The 19,857-nt window shown below is 40.9% G+C and overlaps 1 protein-coding gene across 1 annotated transcript in view; it reads left to right on the top strand.

Annotated features, from left to right (window-relative positions):
• The window catches only part of CACHD1 (cache domain containing 1), a 112,828-nt gene extending 99,229 nt beyond the window's left edge, over nt 1-13,599 (top strand). The window contains exons 17-27 of the mRNA XM_076340005.1: nt 349-471; nt 2,697-2,796; nt 2,919-3,035; nt 4,419-4,579; nt 5,290-5,376; nt 5,596-5,712; nt 6,677-6,828; nt 7,222-7,383; nt 8,263-8,340; nt 9,315-9,416; nt 11,916-13,599. Of these exons, the coding sequence (XP_076196120.1) occupies nt 349-471; nt 2,697-2,796; nt 2,919-3,035; nt 4,419-4,579; nt 5,290-5,376; nt 5,596-5,712; nt 6,677-6,828; nt 7,222-7,383; nt 8,263-8,340; nt 9,315-9,416; nt 11,916-12,154 (1,438 nt within the window). The 3' untranslated portion in view covers nt 12,155-13,599. The remainder of the gene's footprint in view (nt 1-348; nt 472-2,696; nt 2,797-2,918; nt 3,036-4,418; nt 4,580-5,289; nt 5,377-5,595; nt 5,713-6,676; nt 6,829-7,221; nt 7,384-8,262; nt 8,341-9,314; nt 9,417-11,915) is intronic.
• The last annotated feature ends 6,258 nt before the right edge of the window (nt 13,600-19,857 follow it).

The raw sequence follows: 19,857 nt of genomic DNA, 5'->3' as shown, positions 1-19,857 counted from the left end.
TGTGGGAAGAAGGGTCGGTTCCTGGGTGTGATCCAGTCCTGGGCTGTCTCCTCTCTCCTCCACGTGCTGGTTGCATAAGGTGCAATTTATGTGGAGAGACTTCAGCATTTGCAGCAAATAACTAACACTGTTAAGACACCGTTCTCTCCGTTTACAGCTGCTCTAAGTGTTCATTTAAACACAAGCAGAGTGAACTGAGCTTCAGTGTGGAGATGTGGATTTGAGCTGGTCATTTACATGCCAGAGAAGCCAGTCCCCTTTTCAAGTAGGGAACTGAGTAATTAAAATATTAATTATTAATACAGCCATGAAAGCCTTTTTCTCCCCCCTCCCCCCCCCCCCTTGCAGTGCACAGATGTCTTCAGGACATTCAGTGGCAGTAATGGGCATTGACTTCACCCTCCGATACTTCTACAAAGTTCTCATGGACCTGCTGCCAGTTTGTAACCAAGATGGAGGAAACAAAATAAGGTAAGCCGTTCCTTCCAGGCAATGAATATCTAAAGCTTTTTTTTGTTTGTTTTGGTTGGTGGGGGGGGGTTTTAACCAGATGACCCAGAGGTACTTTCCAACTTAACTTATTCTAGGATTCTGTTACTTCAGCGTGTGTTCTCTGATTTCCACTAAAATTTGTGCTTGTTCTTCTCTTAAAGATTATGTGGACTTTTTTGTTATACAAGATCAAACTGTCATCAGCTAAATAAACAGTCTGCAGGAATACAAAAACGGAAGATAACTGATTTTTTTTTTTTTGTTATATTTAGACTTCACTGAAATCCTGGGCAAAAACCCATTCTTTATTAAATGAACACTTTCCATTCTGTTCTGTTTTCATTTTACCTATTTAGTTACTGTGAGCATGTAATAATGATGTATTATCTCTAGTTATTTTAACTATGATTATTAAAATATACTTTTGTTATATTTTTTCTCAGAAATACATACCACAACACTAGTCAGAAGAAGTCTGATTTCATCTGGAGTATCTAATTTTATTTAGACCTCTGTGTATCTTAATTGTTCCTCTTTCCTTCACCCTTTTTTGAAAAATCGGGGGGGGGGGGGGGGAGGGCAGGGGTAGGGGTAGACTCTGGTTTGGATCTGGAGTAACTTGATAACACAGTTTGGGCATTGTTGTTGTTGTTGTCTGTTTGTTTTTAAACCTTAAATTTGGGAAGGGAAGTGGTTTTCTGTCATCCTCCCAGTTCTTTTCTGGTTTGTTTTGCGTATTTTTTTATATATTTTATGGTGTTTTAACCACCAGGATTTCTAGCTTGGCGTTCCTTCCCCCCCAGTTAAAAACTATTAATAATCAATGGGGTCAGATGCTTTATTCTGTTTCTACATTCTCTAAATGAGGAATTTCAAGCATATTGTTAAATGCTTTGTTAGACCATTCTAACACAGAAGCTGGATCTAATACGTACAGCCTCTGTGTAAATGCACGCACGTACTAAGAGACAACTATTCTAACTATCTGGCAGGCATTTGGGGATTTTTAATGTATCTCTACTAAGCTTTTTCCCTCTGCAGTCATTCTGGGGTAATCACAAGCCTACTCGTTCTCCTGTTTCCTATAGCATCTTTCAGAAAAAAGAGAAAATGCAACAATCACTATGTGAATTTCTAATGCAAAGCCCGAACAGTTTGGGACACTAAAAAATATCCAACTACAAGTTTTTATGACTCCTTTGTATACCTAAAGTGTACAGTCTCATCTGTTCTGTGCTGATTGCTTTAAATTATATCTGCTCTCTCCCTCTGTGAGCCGATGTAGGTAGAGCTTTACACAGCAGACTGCCATGGGAATCGCAGACTCTAAAGCCACATGAAGTGTCTGCCAGCCCCAGGCAGGAGGCCGGGGCAGCGGTGCAGCTGCGGGGCCCTGCCAAAGCCATGCTGCGCAGGGGGACGTGGCTGCTACCCCGCTGAGCACTTCAGGAGCATTGAGTGGCCACATTAACCTCCTCCCATCTCTCTTCTGTGGCCACCAATTCTCTTGATCTTGGCACAGGCTGTGCCATCCACAGTGCTGCTTGCTCCTCCGCCTTCGCCAGTGCGGCGGTCTGCGGCTATGGAAACGGGAGATGCCGAAAACATTACGGATTAAAACCTCACAGCACACTGGTTTCTAGATAGGGGCACAGATCCGAAATCATTTCCCTGAGATCACACAGGAAACTAATGTGAAGAGCTGAAAAGGGAGAGGAAAGGTTGGGAAGGCTGAGAATGAAACAGGAATTATTTATCTCCCCGTTAAAATTGAATTCTAAAGCCGGAGGTCATTAAAGGAGAGTGTGAAATCTCTGTTTAATTAGTAACATAGTAGATTAATAAACTGTTAAAGCTTTCCAAGTTCATTATGCTTCATTTATTTCTGGATCTTCCCCGATCAGACAAGACAACGCACTGATCAGTTTTTCTTTCTGTTTCTAATCAGTTCCATTTTCAGGTCCTTGATGGTCCAGGCTTGCTATAACAGTAACAGATTTAAAAGCTTCAGGGAAATACCCGATATATTCTTTAAAGACATTTTGCAGTGAATTTGTTTAATGGCCCTGCTATTTCAATAAATGGAAGCCTTTAAAAATTGTTCCTCTAGCTGTAAATTTAAGATCATGTTTCATTTCACCGTATCTCTCTAAAGCCTGAGGAGGTCTAATGGGAGGCTCTCCTCTTTGTTTGTTGTGGGGCAGGTGCTTTATCATGGAAGACAGAGGGTACCTTGTGGCACACCCAACCCTCATCGATCCCAAAGGACACGCACCGGTGGAGCAACAGCACATTACACACAAGGTCTGGCTCCTTTTTTCTTGGTTTATTCCTACCTTTTCTAATTTCTGAGGTGGTAAGGACTCTAGAGAAGCTGCTGTTTGTGTCTGATTTCAAAGGCATAAAATCCTCTGTTTTTCATTTAGGAGCCTTTGGTAGCAAATGACATTCTGAACCACCCAAACTTCGTCAAGAAAAACCTCTGCAACAGCTTCAGTGACAGAACAGTTCAGCGGTTTTATAAATTTAATACCAGCTTAGTGGTAAGTGTGTTTTTCTGTTTTATTTTGCTTTTGAATGTACTTTGGTTGGGTTGGGTTTCTTTTGGTGGAAATGCAGATCCTTGCCAGGATCAGCAGACGAGGCTCGAAGCCAGTCTTCCGTGTGGATTGGCCTCCGTTCACCCTCTCCAAACACAAAATCAGCGATTTGGACTGCACAAACTGTGCTCGCATGAGGAGTCAGTTGACATACAAGGGATTATGGATGTGATCGCTGGTCAGCTGTGGTTGATGTCTGCAAAGTCTCATCCGGCATCATGAAATAAGTTCTCGGTTGTTAGGTGAGGAGTTTCCAGCAGTAGTTGGGATTTTTTGCTTTGGATCCTCTCCTGACCTCTGGCTTCCAACTCTGACCAGTATCACGTCCTCCTGTGACACAGGTAGTAAAGGTCTCTAATAACTTATCTTCTAGCTGGGTGATCGAATAAATGCATTTACTGATGCAACTTGCATGAGCATTTGCAGAGTATCGTTTGTCAAACTGCAGTCTTTGGAGATGTGAATGCTCTGCGGTCCCCGTGGCTCGTCTTGTGCCAAGAGGTCTAAGCAAGGGGCTGTCGTCTGTCACTGCACCGTGAAAGCTGATTGCAGTGCCACAGATCTACCCTTGCAAGATCACTGCAGAATTATTCAAAAGATGTTAAGCTCTGTGGGAGAAGCTACTCTTTAAATAATACTTTTCAATTATTACTGGGAGGAAAAGGTGGGAAATGAGTGGCAAAAATATTTGAAAGTTATGGCAGAATACATTGATTTATGTCAGGTAGGCTTAAACGTTTTCCCCACACTTGAAATGCAAAATAGAAAGTGTATTACTGTAAAGGAAATTGTATAGGACAGAGTGAAAGCTGAAGATTGTGGCATGAAAATAGGAATCAGGAATGAGTCTGCCTACCAAATAGATCACAGCTGTACAGTGCTGTGGTGTATTTTTTTTTATAGTACATGTGCCAGGAAGGTTTCAACAAGTCATGATGGTGCCTTCCCGTCAGAGCAGAGCCTCTTTGCGGAGGTCCCTGATGGCTGGCACAGTGGGGATGGGTCGGTGAGGGATGCGGAGGAGTGAGATGTAACCTGCTGTCAGCGGGATATCGGACTCAACGCTGCTGCCACATCTCGTAACGCTTACAAGCTAAGCGTATTTTTTTCTATCTTCAGCAGAGTCTTTCCACCCAGCAGTAGCTTGGAAGCAAAACTCAACAGGTTGATGAACAATTTTAGAAGCCTCTTATTTGTGAAGGCAGCACTCCCGTGCATTTGTGTTCCCTCAGCTCTGTAGGTTTCCTTGGAAGGGGGAAAGTCTTCAGCTCCTTAAAACAGCGGGTTTCTTGCTACACAGTTGACACTATTTGTTTTTTTTCCTAGGGTGATCTGACAAACCTTGTGCACGGCAGTCACTGCTCCAAGTACAGGCTGACGAGAATCCCGGGTACCAATGCCTTCGTAGGAATCGTCAATGAGACCTGCGATTCGCTTGCTTTCTGTGCCTGCAGTATGGTAGACAGACTCTGCCTCAACTGCCACAGGTGAGCAGGAGATTGGAAATGAACGGGCTGGTCCAGGCATTTACTTCTTCCCTCTTTCTTGATTCAAGGTTTATAAAAACACATTTATTTTACAAGCTAAACAAAAGCATGCAGTGCAAAACTGAAGTGAAAACAAAATAGTTACTTTACCTATGCTATTTGTAAGAGGCATGGTGACTTAGCATACCTCTAATCCTTTGCCATATTATCAGTGTATTAAAACACAGGGTAGTTTGTTCTTGATACGTTGGGGTAGATAATGTTAAAAAACCAGGACAGATTCAGTTTCTCAGGGGCAGTTATCTGTGGATCAGGCCCTTTGTTCTGGCATGTTAATACCCATGATTTTATGTGGATTGACATAGTTTTTCATTGAGGGGATCCTGGTGCTTGGAGGAGATTTTGCCTACACCAGCACCATTACGTGTTTGTTGTACTGGCAAGAAGGATCCTTGCATCTAGATCTGAGACTTGTCCAGGGGTTGTCTGCTTTTTAAATTTCAGGGGGTGAGTAACAGATCAGAGAGGCTCTGTTATTACGTTGTCCTCAGTCCCAGTGCAGAATAGAGCAATCCCCGTGTTCCTGGGGGAAGGAGAAAGGTTACTGAACAGCCTTCTCCATGGTGAACTGCTGTTACGGAGCTGCACTATGGGGTTAAAATCATGGTGCAACGTCTGATGCATTTTCTGTGTGTTTTCTGCCCCTGAAGAATGGAACAGAACGAATGTGAGTGCCCTTGTGAGTGCCCTCTGGAGGTAAATGAATGTACCGGCAACCTCACTAACGCCGAAAGCAGGTGAGAACCAACCTCCTCTAATGGAACAGCATGTGACAGAAGTTAACTAACAAAATTACTTGTTTTTTCATGCTAACTTACAGGTGATACAGGATGGAATAGATGGTATTTTTGGTATGATTCAGCAGATGATATGTAATAGGTAAAAATGATGTTTTTCATTGATTGTGCTTTGACTACTTTTATAATACAAGGCTTTACTTTTTGCCCCAATAATAGGAATCCGAGTTGTGAAGTTCATCAGGAGCCAATGACTTTCACGGCAATCGATCCGAGCCTACAGGATGCTCTCCCGCAGTGCATTAACACTCAGTGCAATCAGAGAACAGAGAGCGGGTAAAGTGGTGTTCTCCATCCCTCAAAATATACTGTGTTCTTGAAGTAATTAAGTGAAAATAGCTCTTCCTTACACATTTTAAAGAAAAAAAAGAGAAGAAAAAAAAAAGTATGATGCCAGAATGAGATATTATAGCACACACCAACGATTACATGATGCTGCAGTGCAGAAACAGAAGACCTCAGTATTCCTGTTTGAGTCACATAACACCACTAATAGCAAACAAATGGCATTCCCGTCACACTTTGGGACTCTCAGAACCGAGGGTTGTGCAAGTGGAAGATTTGCTGTTGAAAGGACAACGAATTCTTCCTTTTAGCAAAATGGATAGTGCTGCTGTGTTTGTCTGCCTTCTGGAAGAATGCGTGGACTAAAGTGTTCACAGAAAGTAGACAGTACTTTCACAGCGGTGACTTCGGAGCACATCAGGGATGGTAGCTGCCTGTCAGCTTCTAGTTTCCTGCTTCTCTGCTCTACTCTTGGCATTACGTAGAGAAGCTTGAGGGCTTATTTTTTGCTATTTATGAGCTGTCTCCAGGGAACTGAGATTGCTAGAACATATCATGCTCTGACCAGACTTTCCAAATCCTTTCTTCCGTGTTCCAAAGGACTGCAGAAAAAGGGTGGAACCGTAGTCAGACTTCACCATGCTGAGAAATGCCTTATTGGAGGAGTTTCAAGTAGGAAGTTCACTCTTTGCTCAGGCTGAGGGATGGAGGAAAAAAACAAAGCAAACAGACTTGGAAGATGCATGCTGAAGATGCAGCTTCCCTGTATAACTTTCCTTGTGGTACTTGAGCATTTTAAAGAGAAGTTTTTTGTGGCCCAACGTTACGTATGTGAGGGTTTATGGATGATTTTGGCCTCCCTCTGTCTCACGATTCTAAAATAGACTGAGCTATGCCAAACGAGAAGTGTTGAACTTGAAAGCAAATATGGTCGTCTTTTGTTTTTAATTTTCAGGGATTGCTTTGGTGTGTTGGACTGCGAGTGGTGTATGGTAGACAGTGATGGGAAGACCCATCTGGATAAGTCCTATTGTGCCCCTCAGAAGGAATGCTTCGGCGGCATTGTGGGAGCAAAGAGCCCCTATGTGGATGACTTGGGAGCAATAGGTAACTCTGCCTTTCTGAACAGATGCTGCATTTAACTGTTTGTATTCAATAACGTGAACTTTCAGTTTCAGAGCATGTTTCACATAACATTTATTTCTTATGCTAGTGGTAAATTAGCATAAATAGTGCATCAAGCAGTAAAGTAGCAGCATCAGGCCTGTTGCGGGTATTACATTTTTGAAAATATTGATGTGTAGCTGAGTGTAGCTATATATTCCTGTCTTTAAGATGTACCTTCTCTGAATTTCTTCTATTTAAAGTGTGCTGTCCTGCGTGTGCGCAGTTAAGCACCTAAAAAGCCTTCAGGATCTTTAATCTTCAGAGATGTTGACTTAAACCTTTCTGCAGAGTGTTTATGGTTTTTTTTCCTCTGTTTTGTCCCTTTTGATTTAGGAGATGAGGTAATCACTCTGAACATGATCAAAAGTGCACCAGTCGGCCCAGTGGCTGGAGGCATTATGGGCTGCATTATGGTGCTTGTCCTAGCAGTATACGCATATCGCCACCAGATACATCGGAGGAGTCACCAGCACATGTCACCTTTGGCTGCCCAGGGTGAGCTGATAACTCTTGAGAGAGAAATAGTACAGTGGGAATTAAAAAAAACTAAACCAAAATAAAACAAAAAAACCCACCAAAACAAAAAATCCAAAACCCCTTTCCTTGGTTTTGTTTCAATGCTTCACCCCGTTTTATTTCCCTTTTGCCAACCCTTAGAAAAGTCAGGTCTCATCCAGGGTGCTTGTGTATTGCTGCCCTCTCCTGGGTGCAGCCAGACCTGCTGCTGCCCAAGGAGAGTCTGCCCAAAAACCTTAACATGCAGTTCTTGTCAGGAAGCTGAAGTTACACTTTTTCTAGAGCTAAAACGATAAGCCCAGCTTCACAGCTTTCTGGACCTTGCCATAGCACACTGATCGCATATGTTTATTTCTGCACAAGAGCGGTGCTTTTGGCTTTCACACCCTTTCTGCTTGGGCTGTTGGGGACATCTTTTTTTTTTTTTTCACTTGTGTTCCCTGCTTCTGGTCTGTGTGATGTTCATGGAATATCTATACATGGATAGATAAAACCACTGAAGTCTGAGAGACAAAACTGCGTTTGGGAGAAAGGATACTGGTAGAAAGATACAGAGGTGAGAAGTGTGATCAGGGCTAATTACCTCTATATTTGATTATACCCTGGCTCTCTTTTGAATCAGTTCACTTTCTTCAAAACTTTAAAGCCTGTTCCTTTCAGGGGGAGGTGGGGTGTATCGTTTTCCTAGTATCCTTAGCCCCATCTATCTTGGAAAAAGAGCACACCAAGCTCAGACTGCATCTCTTCACACAGTAACGCAAAGTGCTTCCACTATATTACCAGGGTGACAGCCGTTAGTAAGATGATCCAAAATTTTTCTCTTAACAGTTGCATTTTTCTGTTTGTAATGGTGTGTAGAAATGTCAGTGCGTATGTCGAACCTGGAAAATGATAGGGATGAGAGAGACGATGACAGCCATGAAGACAGAGGAATCAGTAAGTACCAAATCACTTTGCTGTAAAAAAAATGTTAGATTAAATAAGCCATTTGTTTTCTTAATACGCTAGAATTAAAAATACCTGAGGAAGCTGTGTGCTGATTAGCAGTAGAAAATGACAGAACAATGTTTTAACTTAAACTGTAACTTCCAGTGCACCTTTAGTCTCATGCTGAAAAATTACATTTTTTACTTTTAAAAGACTAATCTTAATTATGTGTGGAGGAGGATTGCCCCTTATGGCCCCCCCAAATCATGACCACTTCCAGAAATAGCTCTGATCAGCTTAAAAATCAGAATTGTGACAGTACAGGGTATGGAAAACTCCTACCTTTGCTCAGCCTTGGAAAGGAGGGGCCAAGTCTGGCATGTACATTCAACAAATGTGGCAGTAAATCTTACTTGCATTGATTTGGGATGCTTGTACTTCTTTACCGTTCAGTAAAAATGGCATTTTGCATATGATACTGGTGTACTGTAAGATGAGCCGGTACACCTAAACTCTGGGAGAGCTCCAGAGTCAGACCAGATCCCTGTCTCTGGGCCCTCACTAAAACAGAACTAAAACAATACCCAAGATTTGAAACTGTGTCCACACTCAAAGGCTGAAAAATAAGCGTATCTGAGTTTCATGGCTTGCATCTACTGCTTCTCCAAGTCCTTTTTAGTTTCATTTTGAGTCGACTTTCAGTGCTGCCACAGGTTCTTTAGCGTTGGCACAGTAATTCTCTAGCTTCTGTTAATCCAAGCAGATGAGGTGAATGAGTTTGACTGGATCTTGATCTATTCCACGTTTAAACACCGCCTCTTTACTCCTACTCCTCTGTTGCTTGACAGTCTTCTTAAAAGAAGTAGTATTTGAGAAGAATTAGTTTGCAGAAAGCCTATCCCCCTGTGCCTGATTTGTCCCACTGATACAATTCAGTAAAAGCACTTTCTTTAAAACCAGTTCTGTTTCTTTCTCTCTCCCAGTTAGTAACACTCGATTTATAGCAGCGGTAATAGAGCGGCATGCCCACAGCCCAGAACGCAGACGCCGGTACTGGGGGCGATCGGGAACAGAGAGCGACCACGGTAAGGCCTTGAATCACCGCCCTGGCCCCAGGTTAATGATTGTGGTTACTCGCTTTCCTTCAGATGTCTGGCACGTTGCAGATAAGGCTGCCAAAACCAAACCAAAACAAAAACCTTTGCTCCGTATTGCTTCACAGTTACACAGTTTTGACACCCTTCAGCAGATGATACTGTCCAGGGAGGGAGCTGGTTTTGTCAGAGCGGTAGTATAGCAACAGCTAAATGCCGTGCTCCCCCTGTCTGATTTTGGGTTCTGCCAGCTTCACTCGGTGACCTGAATTCAGACTGACAGAAATGGTGCTACATTTACCACACTCTTTTTCCATCACCAACCCAAGCAATCTAGATGTTCAGTTGAGATAACGGACTTCTCCTACTTAACAAAAGAAAGCAAATGCCTTGCAGTCAAGTCAGCATCTCTGCTGCTCTTCTCTTTGATGTGACATGCACATCTTTCATAAAATTCTACCAACATGTGCTGGACACCTGCATTTGCTGGAGTAAAGTGGATTTGAGAGACCAATGTGTCAGGTGCCTCCTTAGCCTTTCTGTTGCACATTCAGTCCATACCATCACCGCAGAGGACATCTTACATCACCTTTAAGCAAATAATGATCAACATTAACCGTGTACATGTATAGCAACAAAGGGTATTCAGCCATGTGTGTTTGCCCCACACACACACTTCAACCCTGCTTAGGTTCAGGGAATTTTGATACATCTCTCATGCCCTGAGACTAAGTCTTCTTAAATCTTGAAAGGTGTTAGAAGGGTGTCATGCTGTTGACTCATGAGGAGGCTTAATATAAATTAAGAGGAGGGTTAGACAAGGCAGTCTGCCACAGATGTCAGCTCTAGCTGCGTGTCGTAGTGGCTGGGTATGTTACAGCAGACGTGTTCAATTACTAAGACAGTGGTTGCACTAACGGAATTGCTGAGGGACAGGAAATCTGAAGGCCAAAGCTTTGGAACGTTGATGAACAGATGTCTGAGAGACAATCTTGCTCTAGGAGGAATTACCCTGGATTTGGGGCCAGATTACCTGTGCTGAGGCAGATTTGCTAGATTAATGCTCCTTTTGCTCCATTTCTTGTAGTCCTAGCAAATCCTTCCCATCTTTCTAGTCAACATGTCAGGGTTAGCAGGGTAACTGTCTACCTATTTCTGAAATGTGCGCTTCTATTTTTAGTTTCTGTAATTCCATCTTCTTCAAAGGGCTGCCCAGTCTTCTTCCCTAATTCCTCTCTGCCAGCTAGAAACCATGACTCAGACCATGGGAAATGAGAACCATCTTGGGGTACTTAGCCTGATATTTTTAACACACTTCTTTTAGGGGTCTCAAGCTGAAAACCTGACCGAGATGCTCAGAAGCACTAGTGGTTTTTCATCTCTTAGCCAAAGTTTTCTGAGAAGGATTATTTTTCTAATGGAAGCAAGATATTTTTCCTTTTAAATTTTGTTTGTGCTTTTGCATTTAGAAATACTGAGGTGGTTTTGTTTGTACTGCAAACTGGTTTTGAGTGGTAACAGCTGGTTTCAGTGGTAAATCCAAATCTCAGTAACTACTAGCACCTGCTTCAAAAGAAAGGGACAGAAAATCTCTGAGGGACCTGTTACAAGATGGCTTCCTCACTGAGTGACATAATTTCCTTAGGATATCCCAGTGAATGCGTAGGAGTCTCATTACTCCTATAGGCGGCTGATCTGATTTTTTTTAAATTTCTTAGACTCCAGTAGCAGATATTTTAGCCAAAGGAGAGCCTCGAGTTAATTGCACTGCGTGCACGTGCTTAGCTGGAAGTGTCAGTACTATTTGACTTAACGGACCTGCTGCATGAAACACTTCCCATGTGGATTCAATAGATTTCTTTACCTGTATGGAAAGCTCACCAGCATTAAAACATATGCTTGGTTTTTGCAAATAGACCCTCACAGGTGAAAAGTGCTCTCTTCCTCTTAAAAATACAATACTGTGATTATACAACAAGATGATGTGAAGAAGTTTTGCTGCTTCCAGATACAACAGCTGGCAATCCTTCCTAGGAAAGATGTAGTTTTGATAGGAATAGAGGTAATGGTAGTGGATCCCACCTATTTCTTGTCTGTTTGTAAAAATCCAAGTAATACCTTAAAAGATACCACCCCATAAAAAATTCTGTTACGTTTTGTTTTAAAATCAGTGCTAGCAATTCTACCGTAACAAACTGTTGAAAGCATGATTGCTTTTTACTGTTTGGGGTGGTACAGACCAGAGGTCCCCAAAGTTTGTAAACAAAGATGGTGACAGGGAAAGGGATCCATTATGAACTTACAGGAGAGGATGGTGGTTTTTTTGTTTTTTTTTTTTTCTTTTTCTATTAATTAAAGAAAATCAATTGGTTTATTCTCTATAAAGCACTGACTGTGTCTGATTCATTGAAGGATGCAGCAGTCAGCGCCATGGAATATTGACCTTTTAGTCTTGCTTTTAATTCTTAGTCCTGCTGATTTATTTTCTAGGCTACAGCACTATGAGTCCTCAGGAAGACAGTGAAAATCCTCCATGCAATAATGACCCATTGTCGGCTGGTGTTGATGTTGGAAACCACGATGAAGACTTAGACCTGGACACACCACCTCAAACAGCTGCCCTGTTGAGTCACAAGTTTCACCACTACCGGTTACACCACCCAACTCTTCACCACAGCCACCATTTACAGGCTGCAGTCACGGTACACACTGTGGATGCAGAATGCTAATGAACAACGACAAAAGAAACATAACTTGTGAACAATGATCCATGCAGCAACGGGCAGCTTTGTTTCTGTGCTTTTCACCAGGAATGATTTAACTAACTTCCTGAGTAAACTGTTAGGCATAAAAGCTTTACATTTTTATAAATGTAGGGTTGGCTCTGAAATGGAAGGGAAATGTGCTTGATGAATGGACCTGCCATAACATTTAATAAAATGGAGCAGGAGGCACGTTAGACCTCCAAAAACAGGGACGCAAGTTTATACAGCAGCTGAAGCTTTGGAAGCCCTGTTATGCTGAGCCAAGAGGAGAGAGCGAGCTTAAAAGAGCCAGAGATGATTTGGTTTCCTTAACTGGAAGAGCAGAAATCTGTGCAGCTGAAGACTAAAAAAGTGCCAGACAGAGGCGGTGGGGGGGAAAGGCTGTTGGTTTCTCTGCAGTTTGTTTCGCGCATAGAAAGTTCACTGCTCCGACAATTGCTGTATGGAACCTGGGACAGTGCATCTCAAGATTTTTAAGTAAAGGATTATTTTTCTACTATTTATTGAACTTGAAACTTTGGGGGGAGGGAGGGGAGAAAACATGTTAGCAATTCTCAACAACTACCACATATATTCTGTGATGGTGAAGTGGTTCTTCTGAGGAAGACGTCTGGTTCTTATTAGCTGATATTCATCCACTGCCCCACTCTGCAAAAGGGAAAATGAAGAAGTTGTTTCTGACGTGTTTACATTATGAATGCTTTCTTTTCCACAATTGTTTTCTGTAAATATTACAACCTGATTTATATTACAGTATTTTCTTCCTATTTGTAGAGGAGAAATCCTGTACTCCGTTACTAAAATTCTGAGAATTCTGCCCATAAACCTCTCAATCTTTACCTCTTCGATCATCCTTAAAGGTTTCCTGTGTGGAAGTAATAAAGAATTTGTTTAGCATTAGTTACCAGATAATTCCAAATGAAATCTGTGCCATTCTTCTGTTTCTTTAAGACACTGTCAAGATCAGAAGTAGGGATAAACCGGTGTTTTGTAAAACTTGGGTTACTGTGGAAGGTATCTTTCTGAAATCATGATTTTGAGCTGCTGCTGTTTGTCTGGAACTTAACATTGCTTGGTAATTCAAACAAAGATTAATCAGTCTGTCTACAACACAGAGCATCATAATTATAAATTAGTTTTAAATCAGTGTTGTATTTTAGATTCACATTTTGTGATTACAATGACATAAAAACATTCTTGCACTGTGCATATGATAAACATCCATTTATATGTAGTTTTTTAAAAAAATGACTTGTTTTAATTAATATGGTACTTAATACTGTATTATGTAAAAAATTGGTTCTTAAACAGTACGGTAAAGTAACTATATGTGTGATATCAGGATACCCCTTTATACTATGTATAAAATTAAAATCTCTAGTGAAATAAACTGTATATAAAGTATAGTTCTGTGGATAACTGGCTAGATTGAAATTATTCTGTCTCAGTTTCCTTTAATTTTCTGTATGAATGAGTGCTATAACAGGAATGAAACATTTGGTCAGCTTCCTCTTGTTTTTATAAACAAACTTGAAAGATCTAAACTTTACATATAAATGACAGTATTGACAAGTTTTAAAGCTTTTTTTTTTTTAGCCTGTTGGTCATTATTTGGGAAATGAACATTTCTGGAAGTGGTCAGCCACTGCGTAGACTCAACAAAGCCAATCATTTGGTTTTTTTCTTATGTGCTACTGAAAACTCGGTTGCACTGGATTTGCCATTCTGCTGTGTTTGTGTAGGATTGGGGTGTGGTTTTTTGCTGACCAGACAGCTGTAGAAATCTATTAAGCACTGCTTTATGTTCTCAAAGGGCTGAATCTAATGCCCTGTAACAGTTTGTGTGTCAATCTGTAGACCCAACTTGCTAGAATTTCTAGTTTTGAATCCAAAATAATAATGCTGGTTGTTGGGTAACGGACAAACTGGCTGTTTTGCCAGGTTTGCCTTTAGAAGAAAATGCATTATCTTAATATTACTGCTAGACCAAAGAACAACATACCCAGCCAAGAAGCAGAATTTTTAAGCATGAAGGGAAAACAGCTTTCAGCGTGGAAGCTGTTCAACTAGATGTAAGTTTTAATAACAGTTTGTGCGAAACATCAAACAAGATACTTTGTTGATTTTCTAGTCCTATAGAACTCAAAGGTGTTGTCACTAAAATTCAGAGGTAAATCAGATTTGAAGTTCTAGCTAGGACTTTATTTGTTCAAGTCTGTGCATGTAACACAGAAGCTGGAATTCAGCCAAAAGCTGTTACCACATGACATAAGTGTCTGTGGAAGTCACTGACTTGTAAAGCGGAATTTAAATTGTATTTTGCCCATCTACATATATAGGAAGGAATCTCGCTATGCAGCAGAAGTTCTTGAACTTGTGTATTTGCTCCCCACTTGTAGTTTTTTTATGTCAAGCAACATTAGAATAGTTTCCCTGCATATAAAATAATATAAACAGAAATAAAGAAAAGCACACCTTTGGCTTGATCTGCACTTGCCTGCCTGCTCTGATGCTGATGTTAATTTAAACCAGATAAAGCTATGGAGCACATTTGTATTGAGAAGCGCATCGTTAAGTCCAGCTCTAGTTAAACTGCAGTGTTAAACACAGGTTGTATGTATACATTTATTAACCCATGCTGACATATTCTGTACTATTTTTTTGTAGTGGGAGAAATAATTTTTGGTCAGAATGTATCAGAAAATAACATAAGTAAGCACATACATTGTGAAATGCAATAATACTAATTACTTTCTTGACTACAATACTGTTTCAGTGGAGAGATTTTTTTGTTGTTCTTAAAATTACGTGCCAGGCAGAAACTGCTTGCAGTGTTCTCTGTTGCAGCCCTGCCAGAAATACATGTAAGTGTTACGCTTCTCTTTGAACAGCTATCAAAAAGTCACAGCAATCAAACCCCCTTGCTTTTGCCTTGGAAAACTTTTGTAGAGCTCCGCCTCACTGCTGCTTCATCACTTTTGTTCTAGGCCATACAAACTGTTCTTGATTCGTGGGGTCTGGACAGCCTTGCTTATACTTGAAGTAATGAGAAGAGCCAAAGCTCTTGCTATTAAGGCATAATTAAGGGAAAAACACAGACCTAGAGGTGTGCCAAATCACAACTTCAAATGCTGACAGCTAACCTTGTCCCAGCAGGAATAAATGTAATGCTGGTAAAGACGCTATTGTTCATTTAAAACATAACCTGATAAATGCAGGAGGGAACATGGATGTAATAGAGGTTTCTAAGAAGCCGCGTGATAGCTCTTCCATTTTTATTGCAGGTGTTGCTGCCAGGGCCTTCCCTCCCCATTATTCTTTTACTGTGTTGACTGAGGAGCAAGATTATAAAATGAGCAGTTAGCTGCCTGACTTGGACTCATACTTACCTATCCTCCTTCCCTATAACTGGTAGACTGTATGGCCATTAATTTTCCGCTTGTTTCATTTTTGAAACTTAGTGGTATTAATTTCCTGTAGGTTTTCTTTCATTCTTCCAGAACAAGTTCTTTTGAAATGAAAATGAGCGTTGCCTTTGGTTTGTGTTCATTAATGTTAAATTGACTTAATGCTTTCAGTATTTGAGCACTGTGAAGTGTATTGATTTTTCCTATATGTAAAAAGCAGGTCCTCCATCCAAGTAACCCAGCTGGCCTACCCAAAGATAGAAGCTGTTTACATGTTCAGAATATATTGCTTGAAAATTAATTGAGATGATTTTTTTATTTGTTTACATTATTGCCTTGATAAAAAATGTGATTTGGAAAGAAGAGTATGTTACAATTTGCCCATGAACATTTTATAAGGCCACTTAAGCCATGAAATACTATCTTTACCCTTGCCCTTGGCAATGAGAGAGAAGATGGATGAGAATTCATGAGATGTTCACGTGTGCAGCAGTAGTTGTGACTATAACTGGTCAAAATGAGGTCTCTAGCTTTCAAAGGCTTTATTCTGTAAAGTGACCCAGAAATGGTGATGAGGATAGAAAGTAGATTTGTCAGAGTACAAGTTATGTTAGTAAGCTGGCAGCAAATACGGAAAAGGGGGGAAAATAGGATGCAGAAGTCCTGGATCAAGTTAAGAGAGTGCAGGTAATCCAAAAGGCTGTATGCAAGTGCAAAGATTAATTTGCAGAGTTCATAGCTCTTAGCTACCCATTTCATTTGTTTAAAAGAGAATCCCAGCTATGGCTGGGATTTTCAGAGAGGCCTGCACTAGGCTTTCAGTGATGTTTGGAATATTGAGACCTCATCGCTCTCTACAACTACCTGAAAGGAGGTTGTAGCGAGGTGGGTGTTGGTCTTTTCTCTGAAGTAACAAGCGATAGGACGAGAGGAAATGGCCTCAAGTTGCGGCAGGGGAGGTTTAGATTGGATGTAAGGAAAAATTTCTTTACTGAAAGAGTGGTTAAACATTGGAACAGGCTGCCCAGGGAAGTGGTGGAGTCCCCATCCCTGGAGGTATTTAAAAGACGTGTAGATGAGGCGCTTAGGGACATGGTTTAGTGGGCATGGTGGTGTTGGGTTGACGGTTGGACTCGATGATCTTAGAGGTCTTTTCCAACCTCTATGATTCTATGATTAATTCCTACAGCAGTTAATTTGGTAACTGTTAGGTTGTTTTGCTGTACAACCCCCCCCCCCCCCTTTGCCGTGGACCCTAACTACAAAAAAGTAATATAAGTGCTATAGAGTATTTCATATTACTTATTTGCAGCACTCCTGCGTGATGAGAGGCAATTGTTTTCTCTACCTTATGTGCTCTGAACTGAGTCACGGAAGGACCTTGGCCCAGAAGGGCTTGTGTTTCTGAAGCCAAGGCGACAGTGGAATTTAGACACTCAAGTCCGAGAGTGAAGTCCTCCAACTGCTGCCTTGTTAGTGAAGTGCCAAACATAACTGGTATGTTTGCCAGTGCATGCGCAGAAACACTGCCAGTTATATCTCTGTAGAAAAGCCTGATGCTTCCCTGCCTCTGCACCGTTTATATCACCTGCTTTGGATTGTGCTTTTTGAGGCTGGGGTATGCAGATCCTCTGCCTGGGAACCCAAAGGAGCCTGAACTGGCAGAAATTCAGGGCATATCTAACACTGTGAGTGAACAGGAGTTTCCAAAGTGAGTTACTGACTTTGCATGGCAGCCTGCACTAGAACGTGCACTTACTGGTTGCCTGCACTGTTCCAGGCAAAGGCTTAATCACATCTACCTCTCCTGCAAACTTCCAGTGAGATTTCCAGTGAACAGTTGATCTAATAATGTATTAAAGGAAAAGTACAAAAAGGTTTCCTTCAAATAATCAGATCTACTTGGTTTAACTAAGGCTTTTGTTGTAATGCAACGCAATTCTATGTCCATCAGAAAGTGGCAGTCGATACCAGTTAGCAATAGCGATGGCCTGAGCAGAAGACGAGCACGAATTTGATGGCAGAGGTGGAACATGTATTAGATCTGGAAGTTTCACCTTCAGCTCACAGATGTACCATAGCGGCCTCGTCTAAATGCCGTGGAAAAAATTTACTGTTGTTATCCCTGGGCTGGTTTTGTTAGTGGTAGCAGTAGATGGTACTGCTCTCAGAAGCTGGGAGCCAGCAGTAACAATTATGTTTTGTTCTATTTTATTCTACGTTTTTATAGCTGACACTGGTAAAAACACCAGCTTCTTGGAGCACTGCCTGAACAAGTACTCTCCACTGTTATTGCCACTAATGGAACAAAAATAGTGATAACAAGGAAGGGAAACCATTGGCCAAAAAGCATAGTGCAGGAACCTTTCTACCCCACCCTCCACCTGGCAATGAAAGGTGAGGGGGCGAGTACAACAGCTGCTCCAGGGATAAAGGGAACAACCTCAGCCTCCGAGACTGCCAAGTCGGCACTTTTTACAAGCAGTGTGTCTGCATGAAAAAATGTGCAGAAAGAGGTGGTGCCGTGCCACACCAAAGTTCTTACAGAACTGGCAGTCTCTCCTCTTTAAACCCAGGCGCTGTCACACCAGTTGAACAACGGGCCAGTCTTGGATTAGATTGCCAAGTATGTCCAGTTTGATGAACACTGCTGGATTTTTCTAATTTTAAAACTCTTCCACTGCACCTACAGGTAATGAAATCAGACAGACACTCTGAGATAGGTTGGCACTGAGAACTGCAGGAAACTGGGAACTTGGTCAAATAGTTTTAGTATACTTACTTTCAGTTTTCCAGCTTTCTGATGCTTTAACAATTAATTTGCTCCCAATGATCAATTCTCTTGGCATAATGTATGCAAATCACATGCAATTGGGAGAGAGTAAAGGTTGAGTAATTAAACTACATGATCTAATTCCTGCAAAATAATAATCTCTTTAAGTGTGTTTATTTCCATTGCAGCTTAACCAAGGTCATCTCTATAAACAAGTCAAAATGTGTCACTGCTGTAACCTCAGCCAGAGAACCTGGATAACAGGAAGGGGATGGTTTTTTTTGCTCCCCATGAAAACAGAATGAACATGTACAAGTTAGACACTTCAGTAAGTGTGTTTATAGCAAAAAGTCATGTTGCATGACAGTTTCTATGGAAACCTTTTTATAACTGAATGGCAGAACATTTTAAAGTCTCGTAATTTTTTTAAGAACACATTGGGAAAGTTTAGATTGCATTACATCCTTTATGCCAGTTTTCCGTATTTAACAAGTTAAGTAGTTTTAAGGACAAAATATTGTGGGGGTGTTTCAAATTCCAACCTCTGCTGGCAGGGACAAATCACTGACTGGTTTATCATATCAAAACAAATTGCTGGTAAGATGCCTGTTCGCTCCCAGTACGTACTAGCTATTCAGTTATTCACATCAAAGATTTTCTTCAAGTTTACAAATTAGCCAGATCTGTAGGCACTGTAAATGAGATAGTAATGGAGATGTACCAATTTACCCTAGTGAATGCTTTAATTCATATTATCATTTCACTATTTTTTGATGTGAAATGATTTCACAATTTCCTGTGAACTATCAATATCGCTTTCCAGTTCCTGGAAAATAGGCCCTTATAGAGAATCTGAGACAGAATGATTTGAAACTACAATTGGCAGCACGTTAACAGGTTAGCCAATAAAAATACTCTGTGTAGGAATGTGGGGTTGTACCTGCTTTTGCTAGAAACCCAAGGAACACTTTATTTTTTTTTAATACTAAAATTGCCAATATGTACGTTCTGCCAAGAAGTTATTACTAAATTTGAAGCTGGCTCTGAATGAGGAAAAATAAAGCCTATGCAGGGAAGAATAGTGACTTAAAGCAGGGAGGGCATTGTTTTAGGATAAGGTATTGCTGAGGTTCCCCTGTGAATATATTGGCCTTTAGGACCATTTATTGAAGAGGACTGTACTTATAATAGTTGTTTGATCTTATTTTCTTTTGTTCTCAGTTATTATTCAAGAAGCTGGATTTGTTTTGTGGTGGTTTGTTTTGAGATTTACTCTTTTTTTGCTGTCTTTAAATATAACCTTCACACACTAATGATATGCATGAGGCAACAAAGGTTATAAATTCTACTGCAAACACCATGATTCCCAAAATAGACCATTACATTACGTTTCAGTGTAATGATTTCGTCAGAATAGTTACTTGCTTTATAAGTTATAGCTCTTACCTCTTTTATCTTTTTACTGTTTATTTGCAGACCACTGTGTT

Source organism: Aptenodytes patagonicus, chromosome 5 (assembly GCF_965638725.1).
Source record: "Aptenodytes patagonicus chromosome 5, bAptPat1.pri.cur, whole genome shotgun sequence".
In the NCBI taxonomy this organism is placed as follows: Eukaryota; Metazoa; Chordata; class Aves; order Sphenisciformes; family Spheniscidae; genus Aptenodytes; species Aptenodytes patagonicus.
Note: the sequence above shows the minus strand (reverse complement) of the source record. Positions and strands in the feature narration are given on the sequence as shown.